The following is a 19,798-nucleotide window of genomic DNA, read 5'->3' as shown; positions in this document are numbered from 1 at the left end:
TGATGCTAATACCCTGGGTTCACAGAAACAGTCACAAAAAACCCAGCATTTACATAGTCTTTAGAGTTTACAACAAGCCTTTGCTTTTTGTAATTTCATGCAGTAATCTGTGCATTGGCATGATAAACATAATTAACATTTCATTTAAAGACTGGGAGATTTGAACAGTAAGCTTTTAGTGACTTAGTCAAGTTTTCATAACTAAAAATGAGTTGTGAATTGAATACAAAGTTTCTGTCTTCAAGTCCTATATTCTTGAATAAATTACTAACTTCCCTATGTACCTTTGTCCTCAGGATACAATAAGGGTGTCCACATCAGAGGAATTATTTCTCTTGATGTGTCGAGTGAATAAACCTCTTAGCATCTTGCTTAACACATTATAAGTGGACAATAAATGTAAAGGTTTTGTTTTGTTTTCTTAATTGCTATCTTTCCAAAATATCCTACCACTAATTCAAAGTCATTACTTTAGGCTTTAATTATAATAAAGAATTCATTAATGTTCTAATAATTATTTTAGTTGATTTAAAAAATGCAATACTAAGTTGATTCCTCTTTTGATTTTTACTATAGAAATATTTGCTGTCCAATGTGATTAGGCACTATCATCATTTTGATACAAAATATTATTTAATCACATAGCCTTTCCATACTAAGAAAATAACAAACAATTATTTTCATCTTAATGTTTAAAACTGCAAACAAAAAAACTGCACCTTACTATGTTTCAGAAGCCAAAGACCAAATGCAGTGACTGAATGTGGCCTCGAGATGGCGGTAAATGAACATTGATAAAGCCTCAAGACCCAGCTAAGGCTCTGCAGAAACCAAACTGAGGCAGAACAGGCCTTCCTCGTGTGTTAACCAGGAAAGAGTTTGCTTTGGTTCCTCAACCTTGAGCAATGACCTTGTCATACTGTTTCAACAAATCTATTAGCAATGTTAATTCACAAGGTATTTTTTTTTCTGGCTTGCAACAAGTAAAATATACGAAAGATTATCTTTAAAAGAATTGTTTAGACTTATTTTTTTTTTTAATGTTAGGTCAGTTTGGAATTCTCAACACGGATTTGCTCACAGCATTTGCATATAAGATAGCATTTACTTTTCTCCCGTTCATCTACTGTGTATCTTAATTTCACGCTCCTGGGAACCATATATTAAATTCCTTACATCTCCCAGCTCCTAAAAATCTCAGCTTGAAATCTCAACTCTTTTGAGCCCCTTCTTCCACTCTTTGATTTTTCAAAAACCACATATCTTTATCAATTTGTCCTTTACAGTGTATTTTACCTGTCTCTTTCTTTCCTCAGTCCACTTCCAAAACCACAGTTTTGACCGTTTTATTACATGCGCAGGCTATTGCAATAACCTTCAAATTTAGAGCACTGGCTCCCAACCTTGACAGCACACCAGGCTACTTGAAAAGCTTTCTAAGATCCCCAGCTCTCCAGAGCCTGACTTAATTGGTCTGGGGAGAAGCCTGAGGTTGGCCCTCTTTTTTTTTTTTTTTTTTTTTTTTTTTTGAAATCTCCCAGGGATTACAATGTGCAGCCACAATCAAGAGTCACTTAGCTAGAGGTGTATCCAGCATACCATAGCCAAATTAACCTTCTTTAAATGACCAACTCTCCGGGCCAACATTTTAAGTAGTTTCTCATGCTCACAAAGATTATAACTTAGTGACTTGAAGGTCAGATTTACCTTATAGATGTGCTTTATTTGGCCTGTTTTTAAGTTGTTCAGACCAAACATTAAAAAAAAATTGGGAGATGTCACATAAAAGATTTCCTACCTCTTTTTTAAAACTTGCAAGATCATGTCACACAGTACCCACATTCCATGCACCAGCCACCTGGAGCTGAGGCACTTACTCTCCAATGTTCAGTCCCGATCACTCCCCACTTACACCTGCTGTATTACTTATTTATATTATCTGTCTGACACTCTTAGAGTCACTCTTGTGACTCCTAGCCTAAAGCTTAAAGTTTAAACTGAATGATACATTTCACTCACTCATTCCTTTATTCATGCATATATTAGGCAGGTATTTATTTCATGTTTGTGCTAGGCAAACACTTGAAATTCAAGAATGTCATATTTTGGCTTTATTCTTTCTTTCTAACTTTATATTCCCCTTCCCTTCAACAAACTCAATTTTAACCAGCAGTTGGTTTGAGAGACATCTCCCTCTCCAATGTCCATAGCCTAGATGTTCATTTCCCAAGCTCCTTGGCTACTAGGTGATGCCATATGACAAAGTCTGGGCCAATGGCATATGAACAGAAGTGTGGTGGGCAATTTCCAAGTCATATTTTTAAGGAAAGCTAGGTGCTCTCCACTTCCCTCTTTTGTGGGCTGGAACAAAGAGGTAGTATTTGAGAACCATGGTATAAGAGCAACAGGGAGAAGTTCCCTGGAGCTCTAGATGGCCCCTACCTTCCCTGGGCTGCCTGTCTACCTCTTGTTATGTGAGGGGAGAAAAAGTCTTCTATCTTATTGTATTTTTAGGTTTCATTGTTTATAGAGGTATAGCCTCTACTCCAGAATACCCAGCATCTCTCTTTACTATTTCCCAAATATACCTTGAATATTCTTGCCCTCAGCATTGCCTTATGTCAAGGTTTCCATCACTGACATTCCACCTCTCATCTCTACTATCTAAATTCTCCTTAAAGGACCAGCTCAAATGGTCCTATCTTCCTTTCTTTGTTCTCTCTTGGTATGACACTTATCAAATAAGTGTCACTTGACACTTATCAAATATTATTTAGTTAGCATAGAGCCTAGAATTATGCTGTCATGACTCTCTTTAAGTTCTAGATTGTGCATAGTATAAATAAAGAAGAGTATTCAGAGGTCCTATGGCATTTTGCTATTAGAGCTCTTGTTGAATAATCATCTGAACTAACAATTCATGCTCAATGTATAATCCTTCAGGACTCTAAATATCTCATTTTTAATTATAAAGTTAAGATAATCCAATTCTTTAAGAATTTTTTTCTGTATAGTTAAACTAAATTCTTGTTTTCTTTATTCTTGCATCTAAATAATTCCTCAACTCTCTGAATACATATTTCTAAGATGAAGGAATGCACCACAAGATCAATAGTTCAAGCCTGAACGGTAATGGAGAGCCGACTCATAGTGTTTTCCTATTTAGAATCTCAGACTCTCTAGGACAGCATTAGGAGGAGGAAATGAAAGATACTCTTAGAGAAGGAAATTTTTTTAAAAAATGAAAAATATCCAGTCCAGAAGAAAAGGAAAAGTAATGGGAGAATAAAATGTAAAAAAGAGAATTCAGTTACAAGAAAAAGAATAGCAACTGTGTGATAAAATGAGGTTAGTGTAAGGGAAAGGCACATACAAAATGAAATGCCAGTGAGAAGAGTCTAATAACCTTAAAATGCTTCCTATCCGATAGGATGCTCTAAAGACATCACTATCAACACCAAAGAGCAGACTACTACTCTACCACTAGGAAGAATGACACATGGTTGGTATAACAGAAATATCAAAGGCAGGAGAGAGCTGAATTAATAACAGACATTGATTGTATATTACTTTGAGGTGAATAAAGAAAGATACAGCTGTGTTTCAATGGGGCTTAAATTCTTGTCAAACCAAGTAAAGAATAGCCAAGTTTGTTTGTTTTTTCTTTAAGAGACATAGTTTTAGCCTTGAAGCATTATCCTATCCTACAAGAAAGCCAGGAGTGGGATCTTTAAAACATAAGAGGTAATTATACTAAGATAAAATAAAAGAGAATTTAAAGACCTAAAACTATACAACTCTTAAAAGAAAACACAGAGAAAAAAGTTCATGACATTGGACATGGCAGTGAATTTTTGGATATGAAACCAAAATCATGGAAAACAAAAGAAAAACTAGACAAACTGTACTAGATCATTCTTTAAAACTTTTTGTATCAAAAGACCCAGTAAACAGAGTGAAAAAGTAAACTATGGGATGGGAGAAAATATTTGCGAATCATATATATAATAAGGGGTTAATATATAGAATATATAAAAACTCATACAACAAAACTCAAATAACCCAGTTTTAAAATGGGCAAAGGACTTGAATACACATTTCTCCAAAGATAATATACAAGTGGCCAATGAGCACATGAAAAGATGTTCAACTCATGAGTGCATGAGTAATTATTGATGAAATGCGAATTAAAATCAGAATGAGATATCACCCATTAGGATGGGTAATTTTCAAAAAGACAAACAAAACACCATACCCAAACAGAAAATATCAAATGTTGGTAAGGATGTAAAGAAATTGAAACTCTTCTACATGCTTGTTGGGATTGTAAAATGGAAGAACTACTACGGAAAATTTAAAGAGATTCCTCAAAAAAATAAAAACACCATTTCTGAGTACATACCCCAAAGAATCAAAAACAGGGTCTTGAAGAGATATTTGTACATCTATGTTTATAGTAGCAGTATTTACAATAGACAATAGAGGAAGCAAGTCAAATATTCATCCATAGATGAATATATAAACAAAATGTACTATATACATACAATGGAAGACCATTCAGCCTTAAGAGAAAGGAAATTTTGTCATAAGCCAAAACATAGATAAACCTTGAGGACATTACGCTAAGTAAAGTAAGCCAATCACAAAAAGACAAATAGTGCATGATCCCATTTATTTGAGGCATCTAAAGTAGTCAAATTCATAGAAACAAATTAGAAAGGTTACCAGGGGCTGGGAACAAGGGGGACAGGGCAGTTGTTTAATGGACATTGAGTTTCGGATTTGCAAGGTGAAAAAGTTCTAGAGATCTGTTTCACATTGATGTGAATATAGTTAACACTACTAACTTATATGCTTTAAAAATGGTTAAAATGGCAAATTTTATGTTACGTGTTTTTTACCACAATGAAAAAAGGAAAAGAGAATTCAGGTCAACATGATATTTCTTAATGACTGCCACCACTCGTGTGGTATCACTGACGTGTCAACATAAGGTCAAAATGAGGATAAAAGACAAGATGGGCCCTCTTTGGACCATTTTACCTCTTGGAAAAAGAAATCTAGAAATTGGTGCCAAGTTAACCCAGGGACACACCTCTTCTGCATTCATGTTATTCTGGTATTGCCGACCACTTCTCAGCTTCTCCTCCAGGCAGCAGCAATGGTGGCTGCTTTGTGCTGTCACCACAGACTATAATGCAACCATATATATATATGGAGCCTGGTTACAAAGAGCATGCAATTAACTATGTATTTGCTGTACTAAATCTGAAATAACTTATGTGCACAGACATCCTTAGCTGGCTCGAAAGAAGCTTTTAAAATTGGGTTATAGGTGCGTCTGAGATAAAAATGTGAACAGTAGCTGAGTCATTGAACTATAAGTTGAAATGTCATTCTCTGGCATTTAAAGAGTATCACTGGGGAGGAAAGGGAGCACTCTGCACGCCTCCACCAACCTGGTACCAATAAGTCCATTTTAAACTAGTCATGTCTTGCAGGATGAGTGTTGAGAACTTAGTGTGAGCAGGGGGCCCATGACTTGAGAAATGAATCTTGCATGACAGAGCTCTGGAAATGCTTCACTGAGGGAGCACCACACTATGTTTCAGTCAGCCAGCCAGCCTCCACTGGGACTCATACAGCTGTTCATCTCGCATCAATAATTACCTACCTCGGACAGGTGGCTACTTACCAGGCAGCTCATTTCTATTCGGGTTATGAGGGAGAACTTATACAGTTTATTTACTAATCTAGTAGTGGTTTCCGAGTTTTCTAAATAGATTTTTATCTAGATATGGAATTATTATCTAGGTTTTCTGGTATTTGACTATATCTCAAGGAGAATGCCAAGTCAGCTCTGACATCCCAGGTGGAATGCCAGCACCCACATGTAGCAGCAGAATGACTCTGGGCAAGTCATAGCATCGGAGCCTTTAACTCATCATCTGTAAAACAGGACCAATAATAGCTCTTCCTCGGGGTTGCCATAAAATTAAATAAAAGGACCTAGTTCAAAACCACAAAGTATATGCTGATCACAAATTATTTCCCTTCCTTCCTCCTCACTCTAAAGCAGGGTCAGCAAATTTTTTCTATAAAGAACCAAGCAGTAAACATTTTGGACTTTACAAGTCATTGATCTCTGTCGCAACCACTCAACTCTGTCACTGCGGAACAAAAGCATCCATAGATGATGAGCGCAGCTGTGTTCCAATAAAACACTAGTTTAAAAATCAGGCATTTGGGCCAGATTTGGCCCATAAGGTATATAGTTTGTCAATCCCTCTTACTTACAGCACATATATCCGGATAGCACACTACATTAACTTCTCATCATTCTGTTTGATTCCATCTGCTCCAAATATGCCCTTTGCTCCTTTCTTTTCATTGTTTCTATTTTTTATCTGTTTTATATTTCAATTAAAGCTTACATACAATATTATATTAGTTTCATATGTACAAAATAGTGATTAGACATTTATATAACTTATGATCACCCCAATAAGTCTAGCACTCATCTGATACCATATATAGTTATTACAACATTGACTATATTCCCTGTACTATACTTTACAGCCCTGTGACTGTTTCTATAACTAGCAATTTGTGCATCTTAATCCCTTCACCTATTCACTCAGCCCTCTCCCCCCCTCCCATCTGGCAACAATTAAAATGTTCTCAGTACCTATGAGTCTGTTTCAATTTGGTTTGTTCATTCATTTTGTTCCTTACATTCCACATATAAATGAAATCATATGGTATTTGTTTTGCTTTATCTGACATTTTACTTAGCATAATATCCTAGTCTAGGTCAATCTATGCTGTCTCGAATGACAAGATTTCATTCTTTTTAGCACTGAGTAACATTCCATAGTATGTATGTGCCGTATCTTCTTTATCCATTCATATATCAATGGACACTTAAGTTGCTTCCAAATATTGGCCATTGTAAATAACACTGCAATGAACACGTGGGTGCATATATCTTTTCAAATTAGTGTTTTGCATTTCTTCAAATAAATACCTGGAAGTGAAGTTGCTGGGTAGTTCTATATATTCTTTGAATTATAAGAACAAATTAGTCTAGTTCAATGCTTGATATAGTTTTTCACTTTCAATTTTAACTATTGAGAAGTTCCCATGAAAAGCAAGCACTTAGACCTGAGATGCTCAATTATATTATTCACACGAGGTTCTGAGGAAATCAGCTATATTTGAGCAAATTCTAAACTCTCATAACAGAATAGGAAGGGGACCATCACTTAAGAATGCACAGAGTTAACTGAAGCCCTTTTATTTGAGGAGAAGGATAGGTTGCAACTTTTTTCCCAGGTTTTAAAATATTGCTTAGTAAAAATGTTCACATTTGCTTGTATATCTGTGAAGAACTTCTTAAAGAACATAAGAACTAAAAGCAATAAGGATCACCTATGGTGAGATGGAAACTCAGGATGCAGAATAATGATGAGAGAGAGTTTTCATTGGATATTTTTAAACATATGTATTTAAACCATGTGAATATATTATCTATTAAAAGAAATTAATTTTTAACAAATAAAAGTATACATTAAAAAGAAATCTTTCACATTCATAAAACAAGCCTACTAAAGGAAAGACACAAATATGAGCAGTGGAGAGTGACAGGAACCTAAAAGGCATTGAAGACACTCATCACTCAGGTGCTGTCCCAGAAATTCTACCACCGCTGAAGGAAGCCCCCCATCTGTTAGTGGGCTTAAAGTGCCTTCTGCCTTGCACTCTGTGTGACTCAGAGATGTTGGGACATTGGGACATGATGGGAGGAGAAAACACACCTTTCTTCATCTGGCAGATGTGGATTCAGGAGCAGGACGTGCTCATCAGTGCTTTATAACTTGCAGCGTCCAGTCACAATGCTCTCACAGAGCTGCACACGCCCACCCTTCTCGTCTCACCTGTCCCACATTTGTACACTCTCTCCAGCCGCCTCAAGGTCTCTTCACTACCCAGTCTTGATTATTCCTGCTTTCAAATAAGTTTTAATTTAATAAAAAAAACCACCCTTTTATTTATTTCCAACTATTGTTCTTTGTCTCATATTGCTTTCACATCCCAATTCTCTGGGCTATTAGGAATGATTTTCTCTCACATCTTAATAATCTCTAGTCCAGCTTCTACCTCCACTCTTCCATTCAGTCCCTTTTCCTCTGAGGTCCTCACTGACTCTTTAAAACAAATCTAAAGAATAGTTTCACCCTTTGTTCTTACTCATCTTGATCTCCCTTTCTCAAATGACAAACATCCATCTTACTAAACATCTCTTCTCCCTTCATTTATGTAACACCCAAGAATCCTTTCTGTCTCTTCCTCATCCTCACACTGGGCCTTTCCCTTACTCCTGCCTCATAACTGGGCTATAACTGTAGACTCAGCTGCCACTCCCCTTTTCTTCTCCATCCGTCCTCATTCTCTCAGGGAATTCATCTATTCTCAAGATTTTTCTAGTGGTAAGAGCATAGCAGAGAAGGCCTGAAGCCTGGCTCTATGACTTATTAGCTGTGCAACTTAGGGCAAGTGGTTTCATCTCTCTGAATTCAGTTTCCTTCACTCTAAAACAGAAATTCAAATTCAATATTCTTTACTGAGTATCTATTATGTACCAGGCACTGTTCTAGGTCCATGAGCTTCATTAGTAAACTAAACAGATAAATAATCCTGCCCTCACAGAGCTCTCATTCTAGCTGGCAGAGAAACAAAACACAATAAACATGAAATATGAGAATTATATAAAATGACAGAATATGGTGAGAGCTGTAGAAAAAAAAAAGCCAGGTTACATCTTTTAAAAGGTGGCCCCTAAAAAAGTGAATATGAGCAAAGACTCAGAAGAGGGAATTAGTAATGAGGGCATCTGTTGGAGAGGGTGCGGGCAAAGGGAACAGACAAAGATCCTGAAGGCTGGGCACATTCAGCTCCTTCTAGGAACACCAAAGAGGCCGGCGGGAATGCAGTGATGTCAGTACGGGGAAGAGCAGTCGGAAACGAGGTCAGAAAGGAAATCACGGAGCCAGTTCTTGCAAGACCTCTGAATGTGATGCACGCCAGTGCAAGGTGATATGACCTGATTTATGTTTTAAAAGAATCGCTTTGGCTGCTGTGTTGGGAATAGACTGTAGTGGGAACAGGATGGAAGCGGAGAGATCAGTTAGGAGGCTATGTCAGTAATCCGATGCAGGAGGTGATGGCGGCTAGGACCAGCAGGAGAGTGCTGGAGAGAAAGAGAAGGGGCCACGGTTAGATGGTCAACCTGCCTTGTGGGGCTGTGAGGAGAATCCTACGAGGAAATCACGGCAGGTGAAGTGCCTAGGAGGTGCCTGATTCAGGAAGACGTTAAATAGTCCTCTCTCTCATTACGTTCTCTTTTTCAGGTAGAATAGATTATATGGAGGAGATCAAAACTAGAGTATGATATTCAAAGACAACTGACCTGGGGATTGGCAGTTGCTCTCACCTGAAGTAAGTAAAAGAGTTTAGGCTGAGAAAGGGGTTAATCTTCTCTCAGCCTTCACCTCACATCCCAACTTCAGGACAGTATTCCAACTTCTTACAAAACACTTCCTCTTAAAAGTTTCATCATATGCTCATTATCAATGCATATATATTTTTTAATTACTTGCCTTACCTCCACTGCAAGCCAGCTACCTATCTAAATGTTTCCTTCTATTAAAAATATACCAGCCCTACAGGCTGAAAACTTAGCTTCATCTTTGTAGAATTATGAAATCAAAGGATGCTATCATTGGAAGTTGGTATTGTGCTCATTATCTGCTTAAAACAGTGGGGCTGAACTAGCTATAGGCCATTCCAGGTTTCAATGGCCAAGCAGGGCCTACAACCAGTTTTCTGGAACCTGTTCACTTCTTCAACCTGGCCCATCCCACATTACAGCAGTTCCTTAGATTGGCTGCCACAGGCCAGCATCCCTGGACTGGTCACCACTACCACTTTCCTGTTACTGGCAACTAAGCCTACCAGAAGTTAAGAGAGGCCATGACCTACACTGCTGGCTCTGAGTTCAAATCCTGCCTCTGCACTTACTAGCTGTGAGACCTTCAGTAAGTCTCCTAACTATGTTCTGCCTTAGCTTCTTTGTTTGAAAAATTTCTACCTCCAACAACTTAAGTATGTAGAATATGGTATGTAGAAGCTCCTATCACAAATCCAAGCACAAAATAAGAGCCCAAGAAACATTAGTTATTGTGAGCTATATTACCTCTCTCAGTGCCTTTCAAAGAAGTAGACATGGATGCCTTTCCAGTGAACAAATTTTAATTGTCTTAGACTTGCCGCCAGGGTCTTGCAGCAACTGGGTCTATTAAATGTATGGAAACATTCAGTGCTTTCTGATCACAGACCTTCCAGCCAGGATGGTTCTCTATGTATCCCCGAAGCACGCTCATGCCCAATTCCTACCGCTGCGTTTTAGTTTATGCCCCTCCTACCTGAAATGCCCACCTTCCTTCTCTCTAGCTTCTGGCACGTCCTTCAAAGCCCCTTTGAAGGCTTAGCATTTCACAAGAACTTCCCAGCTCCACTGATACTATTTCTTCTCCACAGTACTATCGTATTTACATGCAGTACCTATTGACTGCTTCCTATGAAGGGGCACGGGAACATTTAAGTAGTAGCATGGTGCTAGAGCAGACTGCCTGACCTCTCAGCCTCAGTCTCATCCATAAAATGGTATTAATATTAGGGCTGTTGTGAGATCTGACAAATAAATACTAGTAAAAACAATGATTAACATGTTACAATTATCATATATTGCATTTAACTTTTCCCTCTGTTTTAATGTACCTTCATTTTCTTTCTACAGGTTATTCTGTCCATATGTACTAAAGGGGATCCCCCTTATCCACAGTTTTGCTCCCATGATTTCAATTATCCACAGACAACTGTAGCCCAAAAATATTAAATGGAAAATTCCAGAAATAAGCAATTCATAAATTTTAAATTGCACACTGTTCTGAGGAGCATGATGAAATGTGAGTCCATCCTGCCTGGACCAATCGCCCCTTTGTCCTGTGTATGCACGCTGTGTACCACACCTGCCTGCTCGTCACATCGTAGCCCTCTTAGTAACCAAACTGACTGTCTTCGGATCACGGTGTGTGTGTGCAAGTAACCCCTGTTTTACTTTAGAATGGTCAACGTGCAAAAGTAGTGATGTTGGCCATTCAGACATGTCGAAGAGAGAAGCCCCACAGTTTTTTCTGTAGGTAAAAAGGTGAAAATACTCCACTTAATAAGAAAAGGGGGCGAAAATCAAATACCGGTTTACTAAAATTTAGAGTAAGAACAAATCTTCTATTCGTGAAACTGTGAAGGAGAAAAAAAGAAATCTATGCCGGTTTTGCTGTCACACCTCAAACTGCAAAAGTTATAGCTGCAGCGCATGACAGTGCTTAGTTAGGATGGAAAAGAACATAACACTTGCTGGTGGAATACGCGAACAGAATGCATGTTCCAACGGGAGGTAATGTGTTGCACCAGAAAGCATCAAGCCTATACCAACATGCCAGCAAGGGATCCCCTAAAATGAGTGACACTAAGCCATTTACTGCAAGTAAGGGATGGTTACAATACAGTTACATAACTTATAGTACAGTATACTGTTATCATTGTTTCATTCTATCATTAGTTATTTTGCTAATGTCTTCCTGTGCCTGGCTTATAAATTAAACTTTATCATGGGGATGTTGTATAGGAAAAAATGTAGTAGATAGGTATGGTGCTATCTGCCCAAATTCATGTATCTACTGGGGCCCTGAAACATACCCCCCGGTGGGTAAGTGGGGACTACTGTATACTTTTATCTGGTGTCATAAACCACATCTTATACTATCAAGCTCAGCCCTGAGAATTTTGATATCTGTCCACAAAGATTTATCCACATCTAATCATTCATTCTATAAGAACAGATTTACCCAAACTACCAACTCCCTGTGCCAGAGCCAGTGGACGGTGCAGAGTACAGATAGCATGGCTGCTAGCCAGAAGCTTCAAAGAGGAGGAAGACTGAAGAAAAAGTTTCCCCCAAATTAGAAACATCCGGTCTATTTCTACAGGATATTAACATTGGAGGAGTGAAAGCTGTTCTGGGGTTAGAACAAACAAATAAAAAAGTCAGAGGGTGACTGGAATATTCTGTTCACATAACCCTGAACTGCGGTGTGTTCACAGCTACTGCTCTACTTTAGTTTGTGTGCCACCCCAGGGGGCCCACATTCATCAGGAACCATGGTAGGTCTGAGCAGTATCAACAGAGACTTCTATGCCAGGTAGGGTACATGAAGCTAACTCACTGACAAAGGCAGTTCTTAATGATGCACACTCTGTCACGATGCAGTGATCATTGTGCTTCTTCTTTTCTTTCTTTGGAGAATCAGTTATGTTTACCAAAAATAGCAAAAATTTCTGTAATGGGTGGGGGTGAGGCTGAACTTTTCCCAGCATTCCTTCCAACAATCAGGTAAGACAAGAAAGCATCCAGCTTACCTCTATTTTTTCCCAGATGGCGTCATAGTTGTCTTGGTGTTGAATATCTTGCATAAGTTTCTGAATTAAAGCAGCTTTTGTAGCAGAATGTCTTTCATTTTTCTCAGATGAAGCTCTCTCTGACTTTCCATCAATGTATTTTTTCACACCAGAGAGAGGCATACATGGCTCCTCATCAGAAAGAATGTCACTCAGGGGCCCAGATTCAATGCTCTCCCCCAGCGAGGAGGCTATGTCACTTGATGAGCTTGGTGACACCCTGCCTAACCTCGTATGCTTCTTCTTGATATGGTATGTTGGATAGATCTCAGAATCTGAATTCATTTCAGACAGTTCCCAGTCATCAATATTCTGGATGGTTTCTCTTCTGGGTTTCTGAGGCAGAAGCTTTGTTAAGTTCTCCAACTTCAGAGCTAACACTTCCGTCTGCTTAAGGTGAGAGGGCAGAGCCAAGTATTCATCGGAGCCATACCAGGCCTCCACAATCTGACCGTTCCTTGTGACGTGACTTGGGGAGGAGGAGTAACTCTTCTTGCTTTTGTGTTTTGAAAGAAGGGGTACCGGAGACATGATATTGTCTGAGCCAACCGGGGAGTGGCTGCTTTGAGTAAAAGGCGGTGAACTGGATGTTTCCGACTGCGCTGGTAATTTGGCATTCCAACTTCTCTGATTACAAGGCTCAAGTGAGGATGTAGAGGCAGAATCTGTTTCTGGCCCCTCTATGGCCTTGGAAGTGTGGGAAGGAACTCCACTGGACACTCTGGAGCTCCTTGTGTTTTCCATTTGCTTGCCTGAACCGGTCCCCCCGTTAGGTGTTTGGCATGGAGGCACCTTTTCTGGGGTCTTATGTGGCTTTTTAAGTCGAGGTTTCTCATTATGGCAGTCGTTAAGCCTCCCTAGGCTGGAGGAGATCTCTTTAATGCGACTCTTGGCTGTGTTTTCAAGATTCCCCTCCCCCACCCCGTGCAAGCACTCGTAGGACTGGCTGGCAGCCGAGGGGCTGCCGGGGTAGGAGGCCCGCAACACCAGGCACAGCTTGGAGCGGTCAGGAGGCTCCACCAGCGAAGGGGTGCTTCTGCTCATCTCGGGCTTGAGATCAACCCTCTGCTTCTTTCCATCAGTGCCTTTCAGGCGATTCTTGAAAGTTTCCTCTTTAAGGAAAAGCCCTCGTTTTGGCACCGTGGGCTGGGTAGGAGAGTCCTCATTATAATTAAAGCAATCTCTGATGGAACGCTTGGGGGTGGCATTTTCACAAGGAACAGGCGGTTGGTTCTTTGCTCCAGGTTGGGAGGAGGGGCCTGATTCCTGTTTCGCAGTCTCAGAAGAGGACTGAGCAGTATTTGTCAGAGCTTCCTCTGAAGAGGATGGCCCCTGCGTTAGGCCTTGTTGCTCCTCAACTGTGGCAGCATTGTTTTCCTCACATCCACCCTCGTCATCTGCTGAAAGTGATACTTGAGCCCTCTCCTCACTAACTGCTTCACTGCAATTAGAAGGGAGGGGGTCAGTAGCCACCGTCAGTAGCCCAACACTTCGGATAAGCTCAGGGAACTCCTTTTCCATCTCACTGTAGCTCCAAGAGTCAAATGGCTTGGTATTGACCTGGCTAGAGGTCATGTCGCCCAGGCCACCGAGCAAATCCTCACTTGGACTATAGTCAGACAGTTCAAACGCAGTAATACCACAATCCAGAGACAAGTAGTTCTGAGAGCATTTGATAGTTAGTTGTCCTGAGTCATCCACTTCCGTTAAAGAATCAAGCCGGCCCTGAAACAGACAATGGCAAAGGTTTCAGTAAATGGAACAGCAACTGCACTCAACTGCTGTTCAAATGAAATCTCAGCAGAGGCCGCGATTAAGGTAAAGAATGCATCACTTTCAGCTGCTTCTGGTTTGACACACAGAATATCATATTGACCAACTATTATACTGTTTTATTTAATATCCTGTTCTTAAATGTTTAAGAATTTTTCTTCAATCTGGAGAATAGAACCTTGATAGGAATGGTCAATGTCAAGCCAAAATACCCATTCTTGCCTCAGTGTTTGTTCTATCTTAAAATAGTGTATTATTCATTTAATAAACATTTCCTAAATGATCCTGGAGTAATAAAATTTCTGGGGGCAAATTAATGTAAGAGTAAAATCTCCATAAATGTCTCTTTTGCTATCATTCCATCAGCTACCACTGTGGCTAACTCATAGTAGCTGCTCAATAAATATTTTTAAAGTAGAATAACTGTACTAAGTCTGTTGTGTTAAAAACATATTCACAAATCACAGGAAGGTGAACTACTGCATCTCCCTTCATAACAAAACAGTTCAAGCCAAGCATCTGTCTCTCCTTACCCTTTTGAAGGTAAATACATGAAATCCTGGAGAAAATCAGAGAATATCAATACTTTATCATCTTAGCCCCCACCGCTCCGCATGCATTCCTGCCACCTGCCACCTCACCCCCATCCCTGCTCCCATTTGTGTATGCTAGGTACCAAGTGACCACCTTTACTGTTAATTATAATTGACAATTTGAAACTCCCCTATGCTTAAAAATAGTAATAATAGTATTTTTAATTTTTAAACTTTAATTATGTGATCAAAGTTTTTGTCTCATTTCTAATGAGGTTTCTGATATCATACAGCAAATGAGAAGATTTTTGACTAATAATTTGTTTGGAACAAAGGGGTCCCTGGAATCCTATTATGTGTACCAGTTGGAAGGCTGGCCTGGTCTAGTTCTTTAGTAGATGACGTAAGGAAACTGAACTGTTAAATCCCAGACCTCCACTCTCCTGGAGGAGAAATAGGTGAGCAAACTGAGGCTGGCCCTCAAGTAGCTGCTGGACTTTCAACCAGGTTATCCCAACATCTGGCCACAGATTTTTCTGTTCATTTGCTTGTTTTGCTTTAGGAATGTTCTCTTCCTTCAGACTTTTACCTTGCCTTTATCACTTGTTTCCCCACACTCTCATTCTGCAACATCCAGATAATAATGATAAAAATCTTCATTTCACCTTTCTAATCTGTTTCCTCATCTATGAATGGGGATGGCTGATTACTACTATTACTTTTTCATTTAAACCTCCCAACAACTTTCTTCTGGGGTATGGTCTATATTATTGTCTTTGTTTTATATAAGCAGAGCCTGAGCCAAAAGAAGGTGCATAACTAGCAAAGGGCCTTGCAACTAAGAGCCGAGCTAGGCCTTAAACAGGGGCGTGACTCAGGCAACACTCTGACCTCTAGACTAGTGGTCCCCAAACCCCAGGCCATGGACTGGTACCGGTCCGTGGGCCATTTGGTACCAGTCCGCAGAGAAAGAATAAATAACTTACATTATTTCCATTTAAGTCTGAACAATGTTTTGTTTTTAAAAAATGACCCGATTCCCTCTGTTACATCCGTCTAAGACTTACTCTTGATGCTTGTCTCGGTCACGTGATACATTTATCCGTCCCACCCTAAAGGCCGGTCCATGAAAATATTTTCTGACATCAAACCGGTCCATGGCCAAAAAAGGTTGGGGACCACTGCTCTATACCATAATTTTCTGTGATTCATTGAATGTTATTTTAAACTGACACACTTCTTCCTCCAGTTTGTTCTCCACATTGCCACAAGAGTAATCTTTACAAATTACTTCCTGTTAATTCTTTGCTTAAAGTCCTTTATTAGCTTCCTGTTGTTAGGTTAAAAACCCAAACCCTTTCGCCTGACCTGTGGTGGCACAGTGGATAAAGCGTCGACCTGGAAATGCTGAGGTCGCCGGTTCGAAACCCTGGGTTTGCCTGGTCAAGGCACATATGGGAGTTGATGCTTCCAGCTCCTCCCCCCTTCTCTCTCTCTGTCTCTCTCTCCTCTCTCTCCCTCTCTGTCTCTCTCCTCTCTAAAAAAAAATGAATAAATAAAATAAAAACTTTAAAAAAAAAACCCAAACCCTTTCAAGAACAAGCATGAAGATGCCTCTCTCAAATCACTCTCCCCTCCCTGGTTTCACCTGACCAGAGTGTTTGCCTTTCAGTTTTTGAACACACTGTGTTTCTCCTGTCTCAGGGCCTTTGCACATGCTATTTCCTCTCTCAGGAAAGCTTCCCACCTATACTACCCCCATAATTAATGGACTCATGTCTCAGAGCTCAGATCGAGTTTGCACTTCTTCAAAATTCCAAACCCTTACCAAAGTCAGGGTCTTTTCTTAAAGACTCTCATAAAACTATGTTTTGTTTTATTTTTCCTTTAAGTATTTATCTCAATCTTTAAATATACACTACTGTGATTCTTTAACTATCTTGTTTCTCCCAATAGTTTAGGTATGCACCACAACAATATAAATCACACAGAAAATGGGTGACTCACTCAGATACCTGCAACACTTAGCAAAGTGATCTGCATAGAACAAGCACTCAGACACATCTGTTGAATAAATGAATGAATGATGACATTTTGGAATGTCTCTATGTGTTCATATAATTTTTTCCTCTGAGTATTTAGTTTTAGTTGACTCTAGTGATAAAAAGCACAAGCTTCACAGTCAAATTCTACCTCTAGTGCTAATTAGCCACGTGAGCAAGACCCAGTAATTTGATGTCACTAAGCCTCATTTTCTTCTTCTGTAAAAAGAAAATAATAAGCCATGTCATAGGGTTATGCAAGGCCTAAAAGAGATAATATATGTAAATCAGAAGTCTGGCATGTGGATAGGTGCTTAATGAATGTTCATTTATTACTATTTTTACTATTCAAGTATATTTAGGGAGAAATTTTTATCAAAATGAGAGGTGCCCCTATGCTAAATTATACTGCACAAAGTAAGAATACAATATTAATCTAAATGAAATTCTGTGGCTTTTAAGCTTCATATCTGGACCAGGTTCTTTAAATAAGAAAGTCAGAATCCCCCCAAAAAACACCAATGAATGAGGCAACCAAATAAAGTCACACTTTATACAACTGTTAAGAAAGAAATGGTAGAAATTCCAATTTAAAGGCAGGTTGTAAGAGAAAAAAACTCAAAATAGGTAAGGGGGTCAATTCTGAGTTGATAATAAATATAGATAAATCACTTAAAAATAAATGCAGATTATATTATTTTTTAAATTTAATTGTTTAGTATTCAGAACTCACTTTTTATAAAAATATAAAGTATATAAAAATATAAATCATTATAAGTTATGGTCAAGTTCTAAAGCTACCCTATTAGCTAGTATTTAAATTATTAACTAGTTGAAATTTGCATTATTTCTATCAGATTTATCATAAAGGAACAGCACTGCAGCTACTTGAGTGAGATTAAAGAGGCATTAAGGAAAAGTGTTTCTATGATGGGTAAAGAAAAAGAAATTTAATAAGAGTTCCGGTAAAAACTAGATGACTGTCAGTATCAGCCACCTGTTTCTGGCGAGGCTTGGGACCCAGGAGCCCTGGGAAAGCATTTGGCCCCCATTTTTGTGGTCACAGAACCTTACGACCAAGGATACTGTCTTGCTCATAAATAACAGGCACTCAATAAATGATGTCAGATAAATATATAACACGAAGCCATATATCAGATAACAGGGTGTGGCTCCATTCCCCTAAGTCTTTTCCTAAGCCCCCCTTCCTATCCAGTCCTTTGTTTAGAAAAGAAAACACTATACTTAAAACACTTAATGCTCTTAAGTAAGCCCTCTCTTAGCCTGTTCCCAAGCAGGCCAGCTATTTCTGTGCATGTCTGATTGCCACTCATGGGTAACTATTTTTAATTCATACTGCATTTTTTAATGTGAAAAAAACCCTGCCCTGAAAAACAAAACAAAAGAAAAAACAGCACATGGCATATCTATTTCCTATCCTAAAGCCCAAGTGACAATCATTTTTTAACTCAGTCGGTTATTAAAGAGTATTCTTCATAAGAATTTTTATATATTTCACCACACAGAAGCAATTTTAAAAAAGAAAGTTCCTAGAGCAGATGAATAATGAGTTTCATTTCTTAAAGTATTGCTTCATAATCCTCATGTCGTTTACTCCCATTGCTTTCTTCTGGACCACCCTTTCCCAGACGGCTTTCTAACGCATGTAAGTAATAAAGTCTCAGGTGGCTGTGGACGGGAAGAGTGCATGTTGTTTGGACTGCCCTTTATTTGTGCCATGTCATTAGCTCTGCCATGGCTGCCCAGTTGTGTCTAACCTCAAATATACCTCCATTGAGTATGTTATGATGCAGTTCTCCGATGAAGGTTATATTTTATGCAGATGGTCATTTATTCACTTTATTGATGGGTAACTTATTCAGCTTACTGCTAGCTTCAGCCTTGTCTCAGACATCAAGGAAATACCCCTGCCCTTTTTTTTTTTTTCCTAATTTGAAACAAGAAATTTTGCTTTGTTCCTTACCCATAATTAAGCAAACGTAAGCTCTAGTTCCAAAAGCCTTCTTAGACCTTTCCTTTTTTAACCCTACATGTGAACATAAGATTTAATACTCATAATTTAGAAATTTGAAGATCTCCCTATTAAGTACCCCAAGGTCATATCAGTGCCCATTGCTACTTCAAGGTCAGTTTTGTACCATGATTTGGTATTCTTCCTGAGAAGAGAGTTGGAAATAGAATTACACTGTTTTAATTCCAGGTACAGTAAAAATAATTTTTAGCATGCCCCTTTTCCCCTTCCTTCCTGACTACACAGTGTTTGTCAGGCTTCGTTCACTAACATAAATTCATGGACCTCATCCCAGAATGCCACAGACCCCCAGAGTCCTCAGACCACAAAGACTAGACACTTGTCCAGATTCCTTTCAGCTCTTGCATGACGGATTCTGTGATTCTGAATGCATTCCAAAGAGCAGCAGCAGGCTGAGAGGAGCAAGTCATCGTAGGAAAATAGGAAGCAAAGCACAGTTTAGGTTCTGATGGGTGAGGGGAAAATACAAACTATCTTTCATTATTTTTATTTACACTATAGTAATAATTCTTAAGAATTTCTATTTTCTACAGGCTGAAATCATGAGTCAAATAATTAATCTCCATAATTAATCCAGTTCCCCAACCTAAAGTGATAGCTCCCTCTTCTCTACCTGAAGCAGTAATTATCTGCATTATTTAATGCAATTCAATTTATCAGACTTTTATATACAATTATATGAACTAGATGCTTTGGAAGATACAGAAATGATTATAATGTGGTGCCAACACTCATGCAATTCAAACCTAGCACATACTTTGTCATGCTATAAATTGCCCCGTGATACATACAGTAATGAACACACAAAGCACTGTAGT

At 38.9% G+C, this 19,798-nt stretch overlaps 1 protein-coding gene across 4 annotated transcripts in view; it reads right to left on the bottom strand.

Annotated features, from left to right (window-relative positions):
- AKAP6 (A-kinase anchoring protein 6) overlaps positions 1–19,798 on the bottom strand; it is a 527,287-nt gene that overhangs the window by 285,679 nt on the left and 221,810 nt on the right. For all 4 annotated transcript variants that reach the window (XM_066277686.1, XM_066277688.1, XM_066277687.1 and 1 more), the window contains exon 4: positions 12,541–14,304. In XM_066277686.1, coding sequence (XP_066133783.1) covers positions 12,541–14,304 — 1,764 coding nt within the window. The remainder of the gene's footprint in view (positions 1–12,540; positions 14,305–19,798) is intronic.

This window comes from Saccopteryx bilineata, chromosome 4, assembly GCF_036850765.1.
Source record: "Saccopteryx bilineata isolate mSacBil1 chromosome 4, mSacBil1_pri_phased_curated, whole genome shotgun sequence".
In the NCBI taxonomy this organism is placed as follows: domain Eukaryota; kingdom Metazoa; phylum Chordata; class Mammalia; order Chiroptera; family Emballonuridae; genus Saccopteryx; species Saccopteryx bilineata.
Note: the sequence above shows the minus strand (reverse complement) of the source record. Positions and strands in the feature narration are given on the sequence as shown.